Below are 27,080 nucleotides of genomic sequence, written 5' to 3'. Positions count from 1 at the left end.
TGCGTGCAGAGGGCAAACAAAAAATGAGACAGAGAGTCAGCCATACACACATACATACAGACAGACACAGACAGACAGACAGACAGACAGACAGACAGACAGACAGACAGACAGACAGGCAGACAAACATAGATTATGTTAGGTTCACTTACTTTCTCAGATAGATTCCCACTTTCTTTTGTTCCTGCAGCTGTGAGATATTTTAACAGCAACCGAGCCATTGTCCTGGCCACAGACTATCAGTGATGCCTTTTAAATGTACCTCTTAGTGATAGATTTAATATGATTTGATGACTGTTTGACCTTTGATCATAACTAGTGCTGTGATAATGAGCTTTAGCACTGTTGTGATGGTGTTGACACTATACTTGCCCAATTGAGTCTAACTACCTGATGGCTAATCTACTGTGATACCTGTGATAACTGATGATGATTACTGTGATTGGTTTTATGTGTTTGGTTGGTCTCTTCTTTTGGTAGTGCAATAGCGTTAATTATGGATTGTTGTTATCATCATTTACATAAAAACTTATCTGTTAATCCAAACAATGATATAATTACTGTGATGTTCTTAACTACACTTTAACATGGAATGTATGTATGTATGTATGTATGTATGTATGTATGTAGGTATGTATGTAGGTATGTATGTAGGTATGTATGCATGTGTATTGGTGTGTCGGCGTGTCAGGTGTGCAAGAAAAAAGGGTATTTTTATATCATGGGTTTTATGAATTTTCTTCTTTTATTCTTTTATAGTTATTAATTAATGACCTATATGTGCTGATGACTAAATTAATTTCCTTTGTTGGATCAATAAAATGTTATGAGTTATGAGTTATGAGTTATGAGTTACTAGAAAACAACAGTTGTCTTTATTTATTTATTAAGGATATTTCCAGTCAGATAAGTTGACATTGTCATCAACCAGTTTGTATTGTAACGTTGTTTTAGAGGTAAAATGTCCTTGTCAACATCATCAAATCCAAAACCTGTTGCAGTCTGTGTCGACAAGTACTACAAGCAGACTGCCCCTGCCTGTATCCCGTGTCCAGGGACATGTGACAACAACACACCGTGTGACAAGACCACCGGTCACTGTGACGAGTGTCCACATGGGAGAAAGGGCGACATGTGTGATGAAGGTAATTACGAATTGTAGCCCCAAAAAGCTGTTAGTTGATAAAATGGTCTGATGTACTCGTGCATAGTGTAGCGGGGAACTGATAATGTAAGAACATTTGTTTATACAATGTCGATTCTGGTAAATGTAGTAGATGTGAGCGAGATAGTGGCCGCGACGAATACAGTACGTACGGCACTTTGCTGGGAGTCGTCACTTTCCTTAAAAAGTCATTTGTAACTCTCTTATTCTCTTCAGTCAGAATTGTATTTAATCTTATCGTCTTTGTTTTATTGTTGTCCATAGTAATAATACAATGCTTTTCAGCGTGTGACGGTGGTCAGTACGGTCCGTCCCGCTGCTCTCTGTCCTGTGGTCAGTGTGACAACAGACAACAGTGTCACCCGGTCACTGGACAATGTCCTCTGTGTGAGCCGGGGTTCTATCCCCCGCTGTGTCATGCAAGTAAGTTTGTATTCTTATATAACGACTAGCAAGCTCAAAATACCCATTGAATGTCGTTATACTCTCCTGAAGTACCTACGCAAGTATGACGTGTCTCGCAGCTCGCAGCATCAACGTGTTTTTTTTTGTAGTAACACATAATTCCGACAATTTGTTAGCATCTTATCAATCAATCAATCAATCAATGAGGCTTATATCGCGCATATTCCGTGGGTACAGTTCTAGGCGCTCTGCAGTGATGCCGTGTGAGATGAAATTTTATACGGCCAGTAGATTGCAGCCATGTCGGCGCATATTTACCTTTCACGGCCTTATTCCAAGTCACACGGGTATGGTAGACAATTATTAACTGTGCCTAAGCAATTTTGCCAGGAAAGACCCTTTTGTCAATCGTGGGATCTTTAACGTGCACACCCAATGTAGTATACACGGGGGGTGGTTCGGACACCGAAGAGAGTCTGCACACAAAGTTGACTCTGTGAAATAAATTTCCGCCGAACCTGGGATCGAACTCGCGCTGACAGCGGCCAACTGAATACAAATCCAGCGCGCTACCAACTGAGCTATATCCCCGCCCCGCCTATATCTCACTCACTTACTTCTGGACATTTGATTTGTTATTTGTAACATTTTGAATTAATCGTCTATGGCTTGATTCTGCTTAGTTGATGATTTTCTGTTTGATAATTGCTCCATTACAATTTGTTACAACCAATCTGCTGATGTAGAGTTGTTGTTTGGGTTTGCTATGCTGGTTGTCTGGTGCTTATGTGTATAGTTCTCCCCACTCTGTCATTCGTATTGTGGAAAAAAGGAACTTGAAAATGATTGTAAGTTAATGAGAAGATTGTGTACGCCCTTTTGAAAAAGTCTTCTTTTTTCTCTGATTTACTTTTTGAAATGTGCATACATGCAGATTGTGAAGACAACACATACGGACAGAACTGCAGTGAGAGTTGTGGTCAGTGTAAAGGGGGACAACCGTGCAACACAACGACAGGCAGCTGTACCATAGGCTGTGAACCAGGCTACATCGGAGAGCTGTGTAACACAAGTAAGTATTGTGTACAAATCATCTACATTTCTGAAGAGCTCAACAATTGGAAACAGATACACTGCTGACGTTCGAACAAATAAACAACTGTATCTAATTACAGTTAACGGAAGTGTTTCAAAGACGAAAACACACTGTTTTATCTGTTTTATCACAGATTCAATCGTACTCTTGCGCATCTTTATGGTTAAAAAAGTAACCAACGATATAATATTTGTCAGGTCAACATGACATGGCATCTAAGCTAATCAATACATAAATAACTTATTTTATTACCAATTCAGTGACCCATATGGCTTGTTGACCAATCAAGACACATTCTAGGTAACCCTCTAAATGTTATATTGTTCAGGCAGGGACACTTTTTGTTTATCAAGCTAGACATTAACAAGACAAAGTAAACAATCTAAATCAACAATATCAGCGTGATTTATTCTAAAGAATAACATTTCAAATGCTGTCAGATAATACTCTCTTTATCTAAAAAAAAAATACCGAAAAGCGAGTATTGTCGGTGGGTGCTTTACGGAACAGCAAGGCACCGCCCATCCTCTGAGTGTGCAATGCCGACCCGCTCACTTGAAATCTAAATTATCAAAGTTCGGAAAAATCAAGTGAAATTGCGTCACTCGCTTTACGTCAAATGTATCGTTACGTCATTTCCCATCCGTCTGGAGTCGGTTCTAAATCTGTCGTTCTCTGTTTAAAAAAAAAAAGCGAAGCAAGTTCAACATGGTTAATCTTGTGAGATTGTTGTGTGTCAAACGCATTTGACCTGTGAATATTCATCACGCCAGGTGTGGTACTCTGATTGGCTGACCCAGGTCACGAGAATTCTTTGACTGACAGGCATAATCAGGTAGGAACACTCAAGTTCCCATTGCGGCTGTTCTGTCTCATCCGCGGGGTCACTTCGAAATTTCTTTTGGTCGAATTAAACAGTAATAAAACCGTTATTTTTAATATACTGACTGTTAGCAAATGATTACAGACATGACTCACAAACGATTTCAGCATGCTTGATATTTCTTTTTGCGACATGTCTGTTATCATTTGCTAACAGTCAGCATATTAGAAATAACTCATACTATCCCATGACCTAGCTCTTTCTTCTTTGTCTCTGTTATTCTAGTGAGAAAATATCCCGCGATATAGCTCAGTAGTCTTAAACTTCTGCCATGACCTTGGCAAATAACTTGCGCAGCCACAGAAACAAGAAAAAAGCAAATATTGAATGAAATGATGACGTTTCGAATGGGAGCCAGTCAAATATGACCTCTTGATTCCGACCATGAACCCTCTGTTCATAATCTGGCCCAATGGAAGGTCGTACCGATTCATAGATTCAACCTACACACTGGGACCTCATCTGTGAACATTCAGATCGTCAAGCAATGCATGGAATCTTTTATTCCAAAGCTTTATGACTCGTCTCGACATGCATAAACGGATGACATTAACCTCAAACAGTTCAATTCTTCAGCAAACTGTAAACGCATCAATGCATCCTGTTTGGTTGAGTGGTTTTTTTTTTACAGAAATTTCTTCCACACGATAGATTCGCTGACTTGTCTCACAAAACCGTCATCAACATGAATAAAACGAACGTAGAAGCAAACTATGCACCTACACGACTGAAGCAAACAAGCGATTGTTTCACAGCTGTAACGCCAACAGAGAAAAAAAAAGTGTTCGGTACTCACGCCGTGACCACGCAGTCTTACCAGATAGACCATCGCCATATACACGACGGAGTTGACCGAACACAAACACATGACGTCAAAGTCTCTTTCGTTTTGTGTGTATTTTCATCATAACGTATTTTTATGACCACATGCGCGTCACATGTTTGTCTTGTATGCAGTGTCTGTCTTTCCAACTCTGTTCATAACTCTGTCTTATCAAGTTAGACTCATAGACCTAATCGGGATCTTCCCATCTGTATACAAATCGGCGGTAGTCCGCCCTCTGCTTAAAAAACCTTCCCTAGACCCTAACTGCCTAAAAAACTTCAGACCCGTCTCAAATCTTCCTTTTTTCTCGAAATTACTTGAAAAGATAGTTCTCTCTCAGATCATTGGGCACCTTACCCAGAACAAGCTCCTCGATCCCCATCAGTCCGCGTATAGGGCTGGCCACTCAACAGAAACCGCTCTCATCAAAGTTGCAAACGACCTTCTCTTAGCTCTCGATCAAAAGCATGTGTCTGTCCTTTCTCTATTAGATCTCTCGGCAGCATTTGACACTATTGACCACTCCGTTCTCCTGACAAGACTTCACAATTCTTTTGGTATTTGCCACACTGCCTTAGCTTGGTTTAAGTCCTACCTCACAGACCGCTCTCAGATAGTCTCCATTGACGGCTTCCAATCTGCTCCATCCCCGTTGACTTTCGGTGTCCCCCAAGGATCTGTACTTGGCCCGGTGCTATTCATCATGTACACGAAACCAATATCTAATGTCATCTCTCGCCACTCTGTTTCCTATGAAAGCTTTGCTGATGACACTCAGTTACAAAAATCTGGCCCTATTACTGACCTCCCCAACACAATCGAGACAACTAAGAACTGCATCTCTGACTTGAAATTGTGGATGACCGAAAATAAATTGAAACTTAATGACGACAAGACCGAGATCATGCTAGTTGTACCCCCTTCTCTTAAAAAAGAACCATCCCTTCCTGCCCAAATCTCTATAGCTGGAACTGATATTCAGTTGGCTTCTCAAGTACGAAACATCGGTGTCATCTTCGACGAAACTCTCTGTTTCAAACAACAAGTCTCCACTGTCTGTAGAAATGCCTACTATGAACTGAGAAAAATTAGCTCCATCCGCCACTGCCTTTCTTCCGATGCTACAAAAACCCTCATTTGCTCTCTCGTTCTTTCAAGGCTAGATTACGGAAATGCCCTTCTTTCTGGTTCATTTGACTATCTCATTGAAAAACTGCAGAAAGTACAGAACAACTCCGCTAGATTAATCACAAAGACCCCTAAAAGACACCACATCACACCTGTTTTGAGATCCCTTCACTGGCTGCCTGTAAGAAGTCGTATTCAATACAAAATTGCATGCATTTGTTTCTCTTTCTTTCATGGTACAGGACCTGCTTATCTCTCTGAGATGTTATCAAAATATTCAAACCTCTCCTCTCTTCGCTCTGCAACAGATACCAATGTACTTAGTAAACCAAAAAGAAACAGAAAATCAACTAACTATGGATTTGAGAGATCCTTCAAGTACCAGGGACCTCTTGTCTGGGAGAAAATCCCCCGGAGCATTAGGGATTCCCAGTCACCATCTGCCTTTAGAACAGCCCTCAAAACACACATGTTTAAGTTAGACCTCTGAAGGAGATCCCATGATCGGTGAGTCATCGGCGCTGCCACGTGTATTATCTACTAAAGTGTGGCGTTCATGAGGATGTGTATGTGCCTGTGTGTGTTGTACTAGAATAACGTATGCGTACATGGAATGACATTGCGGGTTACCTGAACATTGACAATGACGAAAGAAAGATTGTGTGTGCGCGCGCGTGTGTGTGCGTGCGTGTGTGGGTGTGTGTGACCATGTTTGAATTTATTCGGATTTAGTTCTCTTTCCTTGTTTGTATTATGATTGTGTAAGTGTAAAGCGCTCTGGGCTCGTCACCACGAGGTTTACGCGCTATATAAGTAATCGTTATTATTATTATTATTAATCACGCTAAAGCTGTGTTTCCATATCGCGACGCGACGGCGTGCCGTTGCGGCGAGGTGGCGGCGAGGTGGCGGCAGCGTCAAAACCGACTGCAACAGTAGTATCAAAGAAGTAGAACGCGTGTTTCCATAATACAGTGGACGCCGGTTAATATATATAGGTTACACACTCCGAGTTCTGAATATCGTGCATATTTTCCCTAGGGTCGATTTTCAGGTATTACCGAGCCTCTGGCGAGGTAATACCTGTAAATCGACCCGAGGGAAAATATGCACGATATTCAGGACGAGGTGTGTAAGCTGTTTATCCCATTACTCCGACGTTTTCATTAAAAAACCGAACTTTTTGACACAAACTCTGCGAGTGCCTGTTTACTGCTCATCATACCTTCTGCCACCAAAAATCGTGTCATGATATTCATGTGCGAAACGAGTCCCCTTTTGTATTTTTGTTTCCAGGATTGTGCCGTTGAATGCATTTGATACTATGTAGTTACCGGCCGGTTTCAGTCGGTTACCCGAGCTGGCATTCGTCAAAACTGCGAAAGACCGCATTCTGATAATCTTCGCTTCACAGCTAGCGACGGGAGAGAATGATACCCGAAGGGAAGTAACTCATTTTTGACCTGAGTTCAGCGGAATTCGAAAGACCGCGTGTGTGATTTTACAAGCGATGAAGATGATTGCTGAGTGTGTGCTTATTCGAGCCTTTGTGCTTCGGTGTTCAAATTTGTATTGCCTACTTCTTCAATCGTCACTTACTGATTTAGGTGAGCCTAACTTTGATGTCTGTCGTTGTCTTAGGCGAGGTGAAAACGGCGCACCACTGTCGAGTTGTTTTTTATGCGGCAACGCATATCATGTAGCCTAGTGGTCTCTGTATGTCCAAGATCCGACCTTCTTCACCACCTGTTATTCTAACAGTATCACCAACTTTGAAAATGGCAATTTCCATGCTGGTCAACTTGAGCCGAAGATACTACATGTATAGCAAACGACAGATCCTGCAGCAGACGACAGATCTGTAGCAGACGACTGATGAGACAGCCTTGTTCTGTTGAACCATATTTAGCAATCAATGCTCTAAAAGCGATAACAAATGAACAAAACTATAAGCATACTGTTTTAGTGTAAGTTTTATTTTGTCGCTCAAGATTTTGAATCAGGATGCTCTTGGGATTGATCTAAGCGGTTGCCCATGAAGCGTACCTCGTTACGACAACTTTACTAGAGTTGTGCGCCTTGAATCACTGTCTCTGTCGCTCTCTCTCGTGCTCTCTGTCTCTCTCTCAGTCTCACCGCGTCGGACAACTCACAATCTTCACTCAGCTCTATTCACCCAAACAGATCATATGTGTACATTCTTTGTTGTTTTCTTTATTTCTTCAATGATAATGTTTGTAGATCGTTAGCCAAACGTCAGTTCGACTTTTATACCGCAGAATATCTCAATCGTTTTGCTGAAAAAAAAGTAGTCCCGAGTTAACGATAAATATGCAGATGACCTCTATAAATTATTCAGTTGTACTCTGAGACCAAAGAGACAAAGACCAATGACAGGTGAGATCGAGACTCGGTTGTGATGGATAATTCATATGGTTGTGATGGGTAATCCAGAATAATCCCCTCCTCAGCTAACAGAGACAAAGAGGCAGGTCATGGGATAAGACCATTTTGGGACCGGGATAAAATGGTCATAATAAGCGGCTGGTCATATTAACCGATGTTAGAGAAAACGACTTAAAAAAAATCGCAAAACGAAACTTTTTTTTAAAAATTAATAATTGTAAGAAAATGTAACTTGTTGGCAACAAACACAACATTAAATATGTGTACTGTACATTGTAGCCATTATAGATGACGTCCGTTGAAAAGAAATTGAAATGGAATGAAAAGTAAATAGAAGAAACGGCATATACACGTCCAAATGTTCACTTAGGGACCTGGAAAAAATCACGGATGTTGGTCTGTGTGTTGGTGCTAGACCAGAGGAGATCCTTCACTTCATTGTCAAAGGCTCCAAACTTCTCCATGATGACGTCCGTTGAAAAGAAATTGAAATGGAATGAAAAGTAAATGGATTTATTCACGGGAAATAATGAAAAGATCGCACGCTTTTTTTTCCTTTTTTATGACGCTCAGTCTCGGGGGAAAAAAGAGAGAGAATAATGATCGCGACATTAGAGATCACTGATCACTTTAGTTTCATTCACGAAAAAGAAAGAAAATATCGCACGCCTTTTTGCCTTTTTCAAAAAATCGTATGTATTTTTCCCCCCGAGTGATTTCAAACTGAAAAAGATGTGAACTTGTTGCCATTTTCTCGAAACAATGTGGCCATATTAGGCGGCGTTGTGGTCATATTAAGCGGCTTTTTCTAATACATAACAAAGAAGGACCATTCCGGACCGGGTAAAATTGGTCATAATACGCGGCTGGTCATATTAACCGCGGTCATATTAACCGGCGACCGCTGTATGTGCGACGCGACGGCGGCGCTGCGGCGACGTACTGCGCGACGGTTTGGCGTCAAGATTTTGTTCGCTCCAGGGAGCGAAAAAAATTGCTGCCGCGCGATATTCGCGTCTAAAGTTGGCGTGGTCTAAGTCCTTTCAAACATTCGAGGACCCGTACCCCCACAACCAGGTTTATAGTCTATGTTGACTTTTTTTTCGTTAGATACATGTATTCCCTAAGCTGAACATAGTCCAGCAACAATTTCTTTAAAGGTTGTCAAAGGCACCGTGTTCGTTCCGCTTTTTGAGCATTTTGTTGAAACAAAAGAGGGTTTTTCTTACTTTTCTCGTATTTTCAATTTTTAACCAACATAAGTAGCGTCTAATACAGTTTCTCGTTGTTAAGGTGTGGTTGTGTAAGTTTTTGACCGATTTATAAGAAGAAGTCAAGCCAGAAAGAACAACAATCTGCCTGCCGCGCCGCTTTTAATGGAAACACTCACAGCGAAATTCGCGAGCGGCATCGCGAGTGTATCGCCATCGTGCCGCCGCCGCGTCGCTAAATGGAAACATAGCTTAATGCGGAGCAGGCCCAGTTGTCGGACAGTCTCAAATACCCTCCCCGGTCTCGACAAGGTACCACGCGATACCATGGATGGGCGGAGGTGTAACTTATATTGTCCTGCTGGAATGTTTATAACCTACAGAGATTGCTCTTTCAGAATGCCAACCTGGGTTTTACGGAGAAGGTTGCAGCAGAGCGTGTGGATACTGTCAGGTCAACACCACGTGTCATCATCAGGATGGTCACTGTCTGGCGGGGTGCGTGTCAGGGTTTGCAGAACCACTCTGCTTGCAAGTGCAAGGTAAGCTGGTTTAGAAATACACTGTAAAGAATATCGTGATCTTTTCGTGTATCTTCCTAACAAAACAACATTATATTACTGTGTGCAAAAAGTGAAAATAAAACAACAATAACAATGTGTTTACAAGCAAGTTGTATTATATGTGACAGGGGAGGCTACCGCTCCTTTCACAGCGGACTCTGCACCCGAGTTGTTGGCCTTTAAAGTCAACACCTGTGGATTGTAGAGTTCTGTTTGTGATGGGGTCTGGTGGTTTCCGATTGTCTGTATGTTCATGGAAACCTTCGGGTTTGCATAACAGTTTTTATAGGGCTAAGAATTTAGCCCTAACATTTTCAATCCTGTTTGATTGCACTTCGCTTCCCGAGGTGATCGTATTGTTTCGGCACACGGTTACAATATTATATGCGTCATTTGGAACAGTGAAACAGGAGAACTGGGTTGTGCCTGTGGTGGGTTCCCTCGCTGCTGCTTTGCTGATATGCATAGGGCTCGTTGTGATTGTGTGGTGAGAAAACACACACACACACACACACACACAAACACAAACACACACACACACACACACACACACACACACACCCCTACCAGTACGATATAGAGGCACATGAATTGACTCTCTCTCTTTCTCGCTCTCTCTCTCTCACTCACATTCTATTTCTCTCTCTCTCTCTCTCTTTCTCTCTCTCTCTCTTACTCACATTCTCTCTTTCTCTCTCTCTCTCTACTACGAGGCAGTTTGTTTTCTCGGATGAAGATACGTTTTGCTTAAAAGAGTTAATAACTGCTCATGACAGATTAATTTTTGCACGGGAAAAAATCAATTTGTTTATAATTATTTCAGATTGATGATCAATTCAAAGCTATCTATTGTTGCTTTTTAACTTATCGCACAATATAATTATTTTATTCTAGTTTCAGTTGGTGTCGTCGATCAAGGGAAGACATTGCAGAGAATGACCAACGCGTGGCCCCTCCAGTGGGTGAGTTATCGTTTATTGTTACTGTCTTTTGGAGACCAGCTTTCTTCGCAATTCTTGTTCCAATTAAATAAAGTGTCACCATGCCTTGTGTTGACATGTCCTTTAACAGAGTAAATGCTTGATTGCTTCTGTATACCCCCTATTGTCTCTATACCTGAAATCTGAAATCAAAACCCTGGTTGCGGATGTGTAGCTAGGATTGCTTATTTCAATTACACTGTTAACTTTGTTTCTGTGTGCAAATGCATGTTTGTCACATTGAAAGCCTTTTCTGAACGTATTTAGAAAATGTCTGTTCGAGAAAGAGTTTATAAAACGCATAGGATAAATGGAGTTACAAATTCAACGTGTTTTACTAACAAGCATGCAAACAGGGTTACACGTTTTTTGGAAGGCTCGAACTGATGAGTCGTAATCATCGAATATTGTAAGCAGAAAGTGTATACTAAGAATGGTAACATATGAATAAGTTACTTGTTGACCAGTACAGGTTTACGACGTGTACAGTGACCACGTAAGCTATCCCATATTTTCAGAACCTGAAAGCACTCAGGACCGAGACCGCCCTTCTTCAGCTTCCCCCATCTCAGACGAGGATACAACAGTCTACGAGATAATCGACAATAATGACGCAGAAAAGATGCACGTGCAAGAGAACACCTATGAAAGCCCCCACCCATATTCCAACGACGACGCTGACAGAGCTCTCTACATGCAGCTGTCGCCTCCTGCTTCTGATGACGCCTCAAAGGTCAACACTGAACTTTCTTAAAACGAGCAATCCACAAATAGTGACTTCCACTGAAAATGGACAGCTGGATTGATAAGTAAGGCCAATGTACAAAGTATAAGGATTTTCAAATCATGCAACCATGTTCTTAAGTGTTTGATGGTCAGAGCACTTTTGTGAACAGAAACAAACAAATTACTATTGCATGATTTTAGAGTCTGGCATTTTCAAGTCATTAGAGGTAGTTATAAAGGTTGTGTGTTTTGGATGACAGTGAATTGTTGCCTTTATCTCATAGAGAATGTTGGTCCTTCATCATGAAAATCTGTCCCCACAAGATTTTGAGTTATTTTTGAATGATGCAAAAAGCCATAGTTTAAAATGTGCCGACAATATACGTTGTGTGGTGGCTTGTTGGCAGACAAGCTTTTTTGTTCGTCTGAGTGGACTATGTCTTCTATTGTTTCATTGTTATCGACCAAGGCTTAAGGCCGATCGCTTGTATGTCAGATTGAGTGATATTATGTTTTGCAATAATAGGGATTGCTGTGCATTTTAGAGCAATATTTTCTTACCCGGCAATAAGTCATTAAAGCTGTTATACATGTGCGGGATTGATTTGATTACACGGTTTAGCCAGTTTGACGATCACGTTGTTATGCATTTGTATCAAATGTAGAACAGTTGACAGAAATTGTCCGCCCACTCATCAAGAAGCCCGGTCTTGACGTCAACGAGTTGAAGAACTACCGTCCTGTGTCCAACCTGCCCTTCCTCTCCAAGCTTCTGGAGCGTATCATCCTGGAGCACGCAGTTAGGCGCCCACCTGTCTCGGAACTCGCTGATGCCAGTGTACCAGTCAGCGTACCGCCCTCACCACAGCACCGAGACGGCGCTCCTGCGAATCACCACGGACCTCCTGAACGCAACAGATAGCGGTCTCGTCTCTGCCCTTGTGCTGCTGGACCTTTCCGCGGCCTTCGACACGATCGACCACCAGCTACTCGTCGATCGCCTCAGTTCCACGTTCGGCATTCACGACACCGCCCTCTCTTGGTTTAGGAACTACCTCCAGAACCGCTCTCAGACTGTCACCACTGATTCGTTCTCTTCTCAGCCTGTCCCTGTCCGCTTCGGCGTCCCACAAGGATCTGTCCTCGGCCCTGTCCTTTTCACCCTGTACACCCAACCCCTCTCCCTGGTCATCGAACGCCACGGCCTGAACTACAACTCCTTTGCCGATGACACGCAGCTCCAGAACAGCGCCAAGCCGGAGGACGTTGACGATCTCCTTGGATCCATCTCCAGTTGTTTCACTGACATCAAGAACTGGATGACTGAGAACAAGCTGAAGCTGAACAGTGAGAAGACAGAGGCCCTTCTCGTTGGAACACGACAGAAGATTGCTTCCCTCACTGTGACCGACCTCCAGCTGGATGACGCGACTGTTCCTTTCTCCCCTGCTGTCAAGAGCCTTGGCGTCTTTCTCGACTCCACTCTCTCCATGCAGACACACATCTCCTTCATCATCAAGACCTGCTTTTTCCACCTACGACGCATCGCCTCCATCCGTCGCTACCTCACCCACGACGCCTGTGTCAAGCTGGTTGTCTCCCTCATCTTCAGTCGTCTGGACTACTGCAACTCCCTTCTGGCTGGCCTCCCCGCCTCATCCATTCATGGCCTACAACGAGTCCAGAACGCCGCTGCCAGGCTGACGTTGAGGAAGACGAAGCGAGACCACATCACCCCCCTACTTCGCTCCTTGCACTGGCTCCCTGTCAACACCCGAATCTCCTACAAACTGTCCACTCTGGTCTACAAGTGTCTCAACGACTCTGCTCCCGAGTACCTTCAATCCTCCCTGGACCTGTACAACCAGCCCTCCGACCGTCCCCTTCGTTCTGCTGCTGACCCTCTCCGCCTCCACATCCCTCGCTCGAAACTCGCATCTGCTGGTCAGCGTGCATTTCCCTCCGCGGGCCCCTCCGTCTGGAACTCCCTGCCGCTTGAGCTTCGCCAGAGCCCCTCTCTTGACGCGTTCAAGAGTAGGTTGAAGACTCAGTTCTTCCCGTAGCTGGCTGCGACTTTCATGCTCGGCGTGATGTGTTGTGCCCCAAAAGACATTCTTGTGCTGTGCTCTGTGAGAGGTGTTTTCTTTGTGCTTAATATTATTTTGTTTGGACCTAGCTATTGATGTGTACATTGTTGTTAAACAGTTGTTTGTTGTATGTTTATCAGGGTTTGCTAGTGTGTGATAGGGTTCGTGTCCGTCTGTAGATGTTAGTTTCTTTGTTAGTCCTGTGTTGACAACTCTTCGACAAGCGCTTAGAACTGTACCCACGGAATACGCGCTATATAAGCTTCATATTGATTGATTGATTGATTGAAATTGAAGTGAGTTGATTTGGGCTGTATGAAGAAAGGTTTGGATACATAATCTACTGGTTTACCTTCACCGAATCACGCTTTGGACAACACAGTCTGAATGATTCGGGTCGTGTACGACTCATACTTTCTAAAGAAGGATTCAACGTACAAAGTATGGGTCGTACACGACCCACGCCATCAGAATAGGGACAAACACTTTATACCGCCTTTTTGCAGAGTATGGGTCGTGAACGACTCACGCCATCCGAATAGGGAAACGCCTTATTTAATTCCATATGGGTCGTCCATGACCTACAACATTCGGACTGTGTAGTTCGAATGACGTCATTGTGTATTTGTTTGTTTACAAAGATGATCCTTTAAAACATGTTCAATAGGAAGGTTCTATGGTGTTTGAAGTTTCAATCAAAAACTCCCAATAGTTTTAGAGACACAGATACTTGTGTGAAGCTCTGGGTCATCCACGACCCAGGGAGCACGTGCACGGTGAAGGTTTAAGGGAACGAACGAAAGGTATTATATCTTTTTTTTCAATGATGTCAAAGTGTTCTTGCAATAGTGATGCTTTTTGTTTTCAAATTGTAGAATGTTTCAAGGGAGTTTTGGATTGTCTTTGCCCCGACATTGTTGGTAAAGTCCCAAGGAGTTGAAGTTGTTTTCATGGAGAAAAAAGGTTCAAATTGGTCCATTTCTTGGGTTGTTTGAATAAGGAGCAGTACAAATACTTAAAGTAGGATTCTCGATCTCGTTGTATGTATTTATCTATTAAATTTATAATTGTTTGTTTCCTTTTGTTTTGGAAGTGCATGTTTGTTCAAGCATGCAATGTTGATTTGTGTAGTAATTGAAAGTGCAAATGTGTGTTTTCACCGTGCCTTTCTGCATGATGGGTTCCACGATTTATACATTACTCCTTGAACCTCCAAACCCTTCAAGACAAGTTCCAGTCAAACACAGAACAGGAGAAACTCCATGATGTGTTACAGATAGTAGTGACTGTAACAAAACATGGGGCATCAGGAAATTGTTAAAAATAATAAGAAATGCACACAACTAATATACACGCCTATATAATGCATCCTTCATTTTGGATTATTTTTTAAAGATGGGAAATTGGGAGTTTCACAGAAGCAGTGACCTTAACATTTGATGAAGATTCATTTATCTGAGAAAAGCCGATTTCTATTTTCAACTGCTGCATGGCCGTGGTGGGTCCTTGGTCCCCGTGAAGTGAGTCTAACACCTTGACATGTTGTCCAGCCACTTTAGAAAATGGGACCTTGTCTTCTGAAACTACAAAGACCTCATGTTTTCCCCAGGGTGGCAACAACTTTCAAAACCGTCAGGGAAACAAACTTACGAGACAATCTACACAAGCATTAGCAATCATGGATTCAACAAGGGAGTCGTGTAGAGCAAACACGGATACAGAGCGGATAGTTATCTTGTTATGTTCATGTCTTGTACATAATTGTTCATGATTATATTTTGTTTTTAATCGTGTGTGTTTGTATGTGACCAAGTTTAGTTTGAAGGCACGTGGAAGTATTTGAAGATTTGACATGCAACTTAGTAGTCAACCGCAGTGTGAGTGTGTGTGTGTGTGTGTGTGTGTGTGTGTGTGTGTGTGTGTGTGTGTGTGTGTGTGTGTGTGTGTGTGTGTGTGTGAAACATTGTCCTGTAACATACATGTATTGATGTTTGAAGCAAGAGGTGCAAGGCCTACCCCACAATAGCTTGGGTTACCCTGACAAATAATAAATTCGCAATAATATATTGACAACCTGTATATAATACATCCAGACTAAAACATACATTGTACCTTGGTTTTAACATTCTTCATTGCTTTTAACTAAATACATGGCTAATGGTAACGTGTGCTAAATGTGTGTCTGGGACAAAATGTGTCTGGGCGTCGTTGGACAATTATGTTACATGCAATCAACTATGATTTAACGCACATTACTTGGGGTCACTTTTAATTTAGGAAGAAATACATCTTTATTAACCAATTATTGGGATGCGACCACGACGAAAAATGACTAAACAATTTGCAGCAGTTGTAATCTTCTGTGTGGTTGAACTCTCTTCGTCTCTCTCTGTATTTCCATATATGCGTGGGGTGGGGGTTGTGCGTGCGTGCGTGTGTATGTATGTATGTGTGTGTGTGTGTGTGTGTATGTATGTGTGTGTGTGTGTGTGTGTATGGGTATATGTGTGTGTGTGTATGTGTGTGTGCGTGTGTGTGTGTGTATGTGTGTGTGTGTGTGTGTGTGTGTGTGAGTAGATAAGAGGATATAACGAGACAGTGAAGAAGAGAGAGGTGTGTCATTTGATGACTCATCTTAAGATCAACCATGAAGAGGAAAAAGCATGACAAATATTTCAAAGAAGCGTATTGTCAGTAGAGATCGCCTTTGTAGTGTGCAGGAAAATGAGCGACAGGAAAACCTCGATCCATACTTTCAAAGCAACGATGTCTCTATTGTCTATCTCAAATGCAGTCCGCCCTTAAATGCCCTTTGGTAACCCAAACCATATCATGGTAGCCTCTACACCAATTTGCTCATGTCACAAATACCTCAGTAGGGGGCACAACTAATCGAGAAGTGTATTACCATTTGTGTGCACCATGTCATCGTTTGACCAATATGATACTACCCGTCAGAAGCGAGGCAGATGCGTTTGGGTGCAGACCGTTGTGATTATGATATGATGTTTATTGAATAATACCAACAATGATATGATTAACAAGTCGCGAGAAACGATATAAAAAACATTTAGTCAAGATCAACACTACAAACCAATCATCGCCAAGACTACATTCAGATAGTCTCGGCTAACCATACCGAAGACCGAGACGAATCTCGCTCGCCGCCGCGAAGGACGCGTCCGTAGTACTTACTGAACCTATTTTCTTTCATTCTGATCACATTTTTAGAGTAAACATGACATTTCTATCTATGTTTGAATTCAGGAGAAGATGAGCAATACAATGCAATTTTAATTATGTTTTTATTATCGATGTTATTGACAACTTTAATGAGCAAACTCATTAATTAATTTGTAAGCCTCCAGGCTGAAATGCAATACTAAAGTCGAGGCTTCGTCGAAGATTGCTTGACCACAATGTCAATCAATTTGATTGAAAAAACGAGGGCGTGACAGTAATTAAGGCCTCAACTTTCACTAAAAGCCGGATATGACGTCATCAAAAATAGTTATCAAAAATATGAAAACCGCTTCTGGGGATATTATACTCAGAAACTCTCATGTGAAATTTCATGAAGATCGGTCAGGTAATTTTCTCTGAATCGCTATACACACACACACACACACACACACACACACACACACACACACACACACACACACACACACACACACATACACACACACACACACACACACAAACACACACACACACACACGCACACACGCACACACACAGACACACACACACACATACATCCCCATCCTCGTATCGATTCCCCGTCTATATTAAAACATTTAGTCAAAACTTTACTAAATGTAAAAAGACCATCTATTGCCCTATCATATTCAGCAAACACATTGACTTTACATGAGGTAGTGTAAATTCAAATTCACACAATGAAGGTTCCAGCGTTTAAATCAACAACAACAGCTGAAACGAAAAACTTGTTATATGTCATTAAACAAACATACCTGCATCCAAAATAGTCAGTTGTTTCACATATCTTGTCTAACAATGAAGATATATAGCATGCTTAACGGTGTAAATGTCAAAAGTCATAAAAGGCGTGTTTTGAAGCCGTTTCAGTGGGTATAATAAGACCAACAACAACAAACACACAACGGTATATTTCTGTAACTCGCATTGCCTTCTAACTTTCGATGATTTGTGCTACCACATGTCGTAGAATACACAAGAAATCTTAAGTCATTTGAAACAATCATCACGCTGTTATACGACATGCCAAAAGGAGTTCAAATACAATGTATCCTGTCAGCCCGAACAGATAAATTGCAGGCATGCATGCTTCAATTTTCATCTTAATTGTATACACGTTTAACAGCCGCTGCTTTAAACGCATTGGTTTAAATGCCTACACCATTTCTTGGAAAACACTCTTTTCAGAGCTATGCTTAGTCAAGCGTGACATTTAGTCCAGTACTTTGCTATATGTCCCGTGTACATTTCGGAGTTGAGAGAATTTCTCACTTGATTTGAGTCAAGGGGTACCCAGACATGAAAAATCACGGAGTTGATCGGGCACCACCCTGGTACATTTTGCGTAATGGCCGAATCCAAGATGGCCGCCATCGGCCGCATTGAAAATCCTAACTTTTGTGTTTTTGACAATATTTTCACTTGCAATACCTCTAATCCAAATGATTTTGATGTGTTGAGTTCATTTCTGGTATTATTTTGTTCATTTGGGGTCATCTTGGCCGAATCCAATATGGCCGCCATCGGCCGCAGTGACAATCCTAATTTTTGCGTGTTTGACAATATAATCACTTGTAATACCTCTAATCCAACTGATTTTGATGTGCTGAGTTCATTTCTGGTATTATTTTGTCCCTTTGGAGTCATTTTGGCCTTCAAATGCCATGGTCAATGTAATGTTCGTATACTGATGACCTTATCCGTAACCTGTGACAATTTTTTTTAGCAATAATCCCAGGTGTAGTAATCTAAATAGAAGCGTTTAAGCATGTAAAAACAAACAAACAGACAAACAAACACAATAAAGCAAACAAGAGGGAATTCTTGATCAGTTTGATCCGCCTGGGTGACTCGGAAGGCGACCCTCCTCAAATCTGGGCTGCCGTGCACACACTTGTGTCTTCTGCAGTAGTGCCAATGATGCGTGTTGGCTTCCTTCCCGTGGTACCAAGACCCATTACTGAGCGTGCTACAGTGAGACACTGTCTCACAAACTTTCAAAGTTGTCGCAGACAGCTGAACCAAGCATCAATGGCAGTTTGGTGCGATGAAGGCGTGTTCGCTGTAGCAGCAGATGTTTACCTGCATGAGACAGAACAGTTCAAGGATCTGCTCCTTTGCTTGGGACCCTTCCACTGGACTCGCATTCTGCTCAGGTGCCAGGGCAAACTGCTTCAAGGTTCTGGCCTGGATGACGCGCTGGTTGAATGTGGCGTGTTTGGACGTGGAGTGATCGAGTCGGCCTTGAATGGCAGCCATTATGTTCGAGCTCTCACTGGAATGCTGATTGTGGAGGACCTGATTCGGTCGCTCCAGTGGCAGATGTTCTGGCAACACAAAGAAGAAACTGCATATCCAGAGCTAGAGCAGGTGAAGGCTCTGCAAACTTCACTTGCTGCAAACATGCGTTGTCCTGAGGAGTTCGAGACCCTGAGTGGACAAGTTGAGAAGTTGTATCGGGACTTTGTGGAGTTTGAGAAGGAGTGTGAGGCCAAGTCTGAGCTCTGCCAATTCTTTGGTGTTTGGCTGCGGATAGTCGCCGTCATCAAAAACACTGTTGCCTCCGACAGAGAAGGAAATTGGGATCTACATGCAGCTAGTGTCGAGGACTCTATGCCGATCTTTGCAGAATTTGACTGCATCAATTATCGGCGTTACGGCTCGTGGTATCTTGAGCAAATCAAGGTGCTAGAGTTCACCCATCCTGAGCTCTATCGACGATTCTCTATGGGCCAGTGGGTTGGTCAGGATCGTCCAGGCTGGTTCTGTGCTGTAGGAGGCGACATGAAGGTTGAGCAGACCATCCAGCGAGTGTCCAAGGGACCTGGAGGTCACTATGTAGTGGGAGCTACACGAAATGCCGGTTCTGTGGCAGAATTTGAACTCTTGTTCCACGAGATTGGGTGTATAACCAATCTCCTCAACCAGCTCACCACCAACCACCCCATGGACCACACAGAATGCCATCTTCGGCATGCTCTAAGCTCTACTCGCCGTGTCAAATTCAATCAGAATGTTGAGAAGCTGCTAGACTTTGTGATTGAGCGACAGAATCCTTACTCGGTGGTGGTTCAAGAACCCGTGCCACTGCATCACCTGTTGACCAAGCTGGCTGTTGACCGACAAGTGGCTGAGCGTCTTCTCAAGTGTCTCGAGAAGGGCGAGCGTGTCTATCAGTCATACAGGCAGGAGGTGCTGGTCGAGAAGACCAAGAAAATGAGTGCAACCATATCAAAGAGGAAGCTGCCCCAGTTCAACGAACAGCCACAGAAAACACCAGCAACCATTCTCACAGAAAAGAAGGATCTCTCATCCAAGGACGTTGCAGAGGCACAGAGAAGCATGGACATTGCAAAGGAGCGTGGCATGGACATCAAGCAGATACTTGATCACGATCTGCTGCCAGTGACTCCACTGTTTGATGGTGATCTTCCCGCTCACGCCAACAAGTCAGCACTTGTTGTTGAAATTGAATCTCAACAGGACCTCACTCAATGGAATCTGACGTTTCTTCTCCCCACTCATGTTGTGGTGGACTTCATGTCAAAGATGCGACAGATGCCGCTAGCAGAATTTTCTACCCTCGGGGATGTAGTCACTGCAGTCACCACATCAGCCACAAGCCTCTGCCATGAGTCGGACTACATTCACCTGGTGCTAGATTCATACATTGAATTTTCCCTGAAAGAAGGAGAGCGCATGAGGCGAACTAATGTGACGCCTATTGACATTATTGGCATGAACGCAAACACACCCATCCCTCGGCAGCTTGATAAGTTTTGGGCATCCGAGAAGAACAAACGGAATCTTCAGCTGCTGGTTCGAGATATGGTGAGCAATCGAGCTGAAGGAAATCCTGTCATCATCGCCAGCTCTGTCGTCTCTGATGATGAGGTGCTTCCAGCCAAAGCAGCTGGCGGTGAAGAAATCTCGGACCTGCACAGCTGGATTGAAGAGGCAGACGCCAGACTGGTGGTACATGTGGAGTGGGCCGTTTGTGTCAAACAGTGCAAGAGAGTTGTAGTATGTTCCAACGACACGGACACGTTCGCTCTACTGCTTCACTACACCCCTCAGTTCCAAGCGCTGGGGTTGAAGGAAATCTGGCAGCAGTACAGTACAGGTGAGAAGCGGCGGATGCTTCCACTGCACCTACTAGCAGTTTCTAAGCTTGGAGCACCGCTGGCCAAGTGTGTGATCAAAGCACACATACTGACTGGAGATGACTGTATGAGTAAGGTTGGAACGAAGCACGCTGCTATAGCCACTGACCCTGTACGGTATCTGATGAACTTTGGAGAGACAGACAGCTTGTCAGAGCAAGATGAAGCTCTGGCAGAAAAGTACCTTGTACGTGTCTGGGTGGGTGTAAGATCAAAAACAACAGCGGAAACGTTCCACCAGCTCAGAGTGGAGTACTACAGCAGTGCCAAAGCTGGAATTGACTCTCTCCCACCCACAAGCAATGTCATCAGAGGCCACATCCGCAGAGCAGCCTTTCTGGTGTACAAAGCATGCCATCTGCTTGGGGCGACCAGTCAACAACGTGAGGACAATCTAGAACCACTAGAACATGGGTGGGAGCAACATTTTGGCACCCTGTTGCCATCTAAATGCATGAAGCCCCTGCCACCCACTTTGCTCACAATATGCAAGTGTGCAGGCAAGTGTGACACACGACGGTGTGGGTGCTGTTCTGCTGGAGTTTCATGCGTCACATTCTGCCATGGAAAAGCAGATAATTCTCCATGTTCCAATCAGTGAGGGAAAGAGACACTTGCAGTTACATTGAGAATGTATGTTGCATACTGGATAACTTTTCTGTTTGTGTTGGAATGTGTCATTGACCACACATAACAGAAACAAAGTGAAAAAGCAGCAAAGACAGTTTTAGTTGAATAGGTAAATAGGGTGTTTACTTGTGAATTCAAGATCAGAATGACTTATACCTTTAACAGTGAATCATACTGTGAAAATGCATGTCAGAACTAATAGCATTGTGTATAGGAGCCCAGTTGTTACTGCTAGAATATCGCCTGGTTACGTTCAAGACTGTCGGTATAAGAAAATTACCTTGACATTGGAAGGTCAAGATGACCCCAAATTCACACAATAATACCAGAAATGAACTCAGCACACCAATATCGGATGGATTAGATATGTCACAAGTGTATATATTGTCAAAAACACAAAAGTTAGGATTTTCACTGCGGACAGTGGCGGCCATATTGGATTCGGCCAAGATGACCCCAAATGAACAAAATAATACCAGAAATGAACTCAACACATCAAAATCATTTGGATTAGAGGTATTGCAAGTGAAAATATTGTCAAAAACACAAAAGTTAGGATTTTCAATGCGGCCGATGGCGGCCATCTTGGAATCGGCCATTACGCAAAATGTACCAGGGTGGTGCCCGATCAACTCCGTGATTGTTCATGTATGGGTACCCCTTGACTCAAATCAAGTGAGAAATTCTCTCAACTCCGAAATGTACACGGGACTTTTAAACAAGTACAGGACTAAGTGGTCAGGTTTGATAGGCGAAGGCTGACATGTGTGTGTGTGTGTGTGTGTGTGTGTGTGTGTGTGTGTGTGTGTGTGTGTGTGTGTGTGTGTGTGTGTGTGTATGTGTGTATGTGTGTGTGTGTGTACGAGTGCGCGTGCGTACGTGTGTGCGTGCGTGCATATATAACTTGTTTCTCTTTAACTACAAGTGACATTGTTTAGATTAATATAATTATTTGGACAGAAAGAACAAACCATTGAACACGGCGTACTAATTGTTCAGGGTCTCGGTTCTCGCTACAAGTGTTCCGTAGAACATGCTCCTCATGTTGCCCTTAACGTGTATACATATATGAACGGTACACACACACACACACACACACACACACACACACACACACACACACACACTCACACCCATACAAACAGACACACACAAGGAAACACAGGCACACACGCACACGCACACAAACACGCACGCACACACACACACACACACACACACACACACACACACACGACCAATTCCTTTGTGCATGAGTAATCTGTCCACAAACGCGTTTTCAGACGACCTGTGCCACAATCGTACACTGTGAAAATGATACCAATTATACAGTTTCATTAAAAACCGATATGCTAACAGAGGTTATAATACAAATGCTAACAGAGGTTATAATACAAAGGCCTTCACTCAACTTCCTTACTGCGCGCTGTGTGCGTTGTGTTCCGGAATACAGTGGTATCCTTGCTTTGTAGAAAGATGATAGCGTGAACTGCTCAGATAGTCATGCGGGCAGAACGTGGCTGTTAAGAAGGGGACTATGCAAAGCAAACCATGGTGTGCACGGGCATACCTTCAACCTGCATCGTTTTACTGCCTCTGTCAGAAACACAATCTGCTTTTGTTTTTGCATCGATAAAGTACTTTAGCGCTTCGACAAGCAAGATGGAGGATGATGAGTTTGAAACTTTCTTTCGAGTTGTTTCTTGACAACAAAAAGTATGCGGAATTGGAACGAATTACGAATTATCTTCGCCGCAATGAACTGTGTATCGCGGTGAAAAACATGACAGTTCGTCAAGTCACAGTGACGGTTACGAAACGGAATTTACGAAAGTGCAGATGGATACAAACTGGCTGGTCCAGTTTAGTGAAATGACAGGACCCGCAAATATTACCGATAATCTGACTGCGTAGCAAATGCTTGACTTGCTTGTCGAAGAGACACTGCGTAGAAACTGACTCAAACTCAGTGCAAAGCAAGCCAGTGTCAAAACTGGCAGTGACAAGACGTAACAAGTTTGCATGTTCGGAAATGGCGACCTGTGGATCTAGTCATGGAAAATGTTAATGAGGCTCATGGAAAGTCATGGAAAAGTCATGGAATTTTGTTTCTAAATGTGAGAAGGTCGGGTGGAAGGACAAGGATATATAGCACAGGCAGAGGAGCATACAATTAAGACACCAAAGACAGAGGTTGCTTTAACTTATCTTAACTTATCTTTTATTGAAGCAAAATGTAACTAAAAATAACCACTCAGGTAGCTTATCTAAATCAGAAATGTTCCAAAACAGTTTAGCTAAGTCTGGTAGCAACCAGAGACAATGCTATCTATAAGTTATAATTTAGAAACAATGAACAGAACTCTAATACAAGAAATAGCAATGCTTACATCTAACCAGAAATAGCAATTTTGAATTCTGATATCTACCAGTACCAGAATCAGCTAGAAACAATAACAGAACCAGAAAATATGTATTTAGTGTAAAACCAGAAATATAAACTATGAATATGAAACCAGAAATAGTGTTATAAGGTAATTATTCTAGTAGCAAGAAATATAACTATGAGTTCTGGTATCAACCAGAAACAATGTATAATCTAGAAACAACATATATATATATAAGACCAGAATTTCTGGTGTAAACCAGAAACAATATATATATATATAAGATCAGAATTTCTGGTGTAAACCAGAAACAATATATATATATATATATATAAGACCAGAATTTCTGGTGTAAACCAGAAAGCAGTGTAAAGAAGAAGGCAAGATTCTCCTCAGTGAGCACACGTAAAAGAAACACAAAACTGCTGCTGACGCTAGTCGCGAAACACAAGAGCACGAATTCAAAACCACAAGTCGACCGATTACAAACGTCGCGCCAAACTACACGCTAGACCGGTTCACGATAAATTTGGGCAGAGCTTCGACACGTTCGCGGCAACTGACAACACAATAGGAGCACCACAGCTCGCTCGATGAAACTAAACGCGTTTTCTGATCTAGCCTAATGCTCTCCCTTTTAAACACAGTGGTCACTTCCGATTTCCTGTGGCGATAAGCCAATAGGGAGGCTACCCTGTGTAAGCCAACGAGGGGTGTTCTACTTAGAATGCCTGCCCAATGAAAGGGATCGTTAAAGATGCAGAGAGCCCTGTGTCACACACCAGAAATATTACGAGCAGTTACACTAGCTAAAGGGTGAAGAGAGCCCTGTCTGCATTACACACCGGATAAGGCTCATTAGATTACAAGCAATTACAAAACTGATGCAGAATACTAGCTAAAAGGGGCCGGGAAAGTTTTGGGATCTTACCACCTAGATTAGAAATGAATCCGGTCAAGAGTCTACCCTACGATAGTAAACACACAAAGTACAATGCACAAAGACAACCAGGTATTATTTAGTCACTCCTTAGGCACTGATGGTTAGAGGTTACTCCGCTGCTTCTCACCATTTTAAGTTAGGGATTTCCTAGCACAAAGGGCATTATTTAAAGGTAAACCCAATGTAACTAGCACACACACACACAGAGGAAATAGCTATAGACAGGGGAGGCAACTGGGTCGGGCAGGAGATAACACACACACAGAGACGGGGTACGCCACTTGGCTACATAAAAACCAGTGGGGACCCTGCATGAAGCATGCAATAATGGTACTTTTAAATACTGGATCGAATTTTCCTTATAAACTGTTCTGTGTTTTGAGTCATGAATTCTAGCTACCACAACCCCAACACACGAACCCCCACTCTCACCCACCCCGTCCACCCTCACCCCCTTCTTTTACCCCTCCTTCCATCCTCACCCCCTTCTTTCACCCCCCCTTCCATCTTCCCCAAGAAAGTGTAGACCAGACCATGGGACTTGCGCATACAGAATACACGTAACGCTCTTGTGCACCTAACATGAGCTCCCGATATGCAAACATTTCTTGAAGAATTATGTGCTTAACGATACACAAACACCTGTTGACTGTGGCTGGCAAGTCGCCTGCTTGGTTTTGTTTGGAGTGTTTGTCTGCACACTGAAAAGGGGAAAGAATTAAAGTAATAAAAAAACGCTTTTGTCGTCGCCATTGTGTAAATGCTTTGCTTGTGTCGCAAAAAGCCACTTCACACTAACGCCGCTGCTTTTGTTGATTGATCTTCTCACCCAAATGTTGTTACAAACACCTCTGACTTCCTTGTCGGGCGCGTAGGCAGATCCGTAGAGGTGGTCTACTCAGTGGTCTTGACAAATATGTAGCAGTGAAGTGAATAGTTGGACCTGTTAAATCTTGGTTTTGTTATTTACCGTATATTTGTTTTTGTATTCTTTTTAAATAGTAGAAATGTGAGATAACCATGCATTCCAGAGAAATCCTGTTACTCGTGTCTTTGTGGTGTACAAGTATTATCACAGCTGACCAAAATGTTGGTGAGTACAACTTTTTTGCTGTCATTGATTTCACATGTTAATTATACTCTAACAAATTGTACGACTACTTGAGCATGAGTTTACTTTTTGTTTAGTATCTTCACTGACTCAACCTATCTCCTCCTTTTTACCTTGTGTGTGTGTGTGTGTGTGTGTGTGTGTGTGTGTGTGTGTGTGTGTGTGTGTGTGTGTGTGTGTGTGTGTGTGTGTGATTGAGTGTGTGTGTGTGTATGTGTGGTGTGTGTGTGAACAAGAACAAGAACAAGAACAAATGTTTATTGTCCTCAAACCAAAAAGGTTATTGACACATTGCTATGAATTCTAAAGCATTCTGCGACAAACCTTCCGAGACATATTTGAACATCTTTGTCCATAAATATTTCACTTGGTTTATAATTAAGATAATCTACATCAATATTAGTCACGTCTTTTTTAAACTTTTCTCTACTTTCATGGAATTTTACGCATTCATCCAGAAGATGATATTCATCTTCAACAATGTTACATATCATACACAAACGATTTTCTCTTTGGATGTTATGATGTCTTCCAGTTTCTATTTTTAGATTGTGACTACTGGTTCTTAATCGACTTAAAGCTGTCCTGTGATTTCGATTTTCTATCATTGTCAGATATGACTGAATTTCATATGTATCACATATATTTGAATAGAATCTTAATCTTGCACTTCCTTTTGATTTAGCTTTATTCCAAAAACGTATGTATTCACTTTGTAATTTCATTTGTATGGCAAATTGTAACTTTCTCGTATCAAAAGTAGATTGATTTTTCCAAACATGATTAAAGCCAAGTCTTGAAAGTGAACTTTTAATGAATGTGAGCCAAGAATCTTCTTTAGGGTTATTAAACATGTCATCATATACTTGATGAACCAATGAATCTCGTTTAGATTGTAAAATATGAGTCCAATAGGAAATGGTTTGTGTTAACATTCTTAGTGCTAATGGGAATCTACCTAATTCTGCCAGCACTGGTATACACATGGTTTTTCTGTGTACACCTAGCAGACAACGACAAAATTTTATATGGATGTCTTCAATCGTAGAATTTCTTGAAAAACATGATTCAAAAAACTTCTCGATGTTATCGATTGATTTGTTGGAATAATTGTATGGGAACCAAATACTTGATCCATATGTCAAGAT

General features: G+C 42.4%; 1 protein-coding gene across 1 annotated transcript in view; it reads left to right on the top strand.

Annotated features, from left to right (window-relative positions):
- The window catches only part of LOC138963812 (cell death abnormality protein 1-like), an 82,013-nt gene that overhangs the window by 35,632 nt on the left and 19,301 nt on the right, over positions 1 to 27,080 (top strand). Inside the window, exons 12-16 of the mRNA XM_070335665.1 lie at positions 1,002 to 1,145; positions 1,451 to 1,588; positions 2,505 to 2,642; positions 9,519 to 9,662; positions 10,086 to 10,170. Coding sequence (XP_070191766.1) covers positions 1,002 to 1,145; positions 1,451 to 1,588; positions 2,505 to 2,642; positions 9,519 to 9,662; positions 10,086 to 10,170 — 649 coding nt within the window. The remainder of the gene's footprint in view (positions 1 to 1,001; positions 1,146 to 1,450; positions 1,589 to 2,504; positions 2,643 to 9,518; positions 9,663 to 10,085; positions 10,171 to 27,080) is intronic.

This window comes from Littorina saxatilis, linkage group LG4, assembly GCF_037325665.1.
Source record: "Littorina saxatilis isolate snail1 linkage group LG4, US_GU_Lsax_2.0, whole genome shotgun sequence".
In the NCBI taxonomy this organism is placed as follows: Eukaryota; Metazoa; Mollusca; class Gastropoda; order Littorinimorpha; family Littorinidae; genus Littorina; species Littorina saxatilis.
This window is presented reverse-complemented; position numbering and strand designations above follow the sequence as displayed.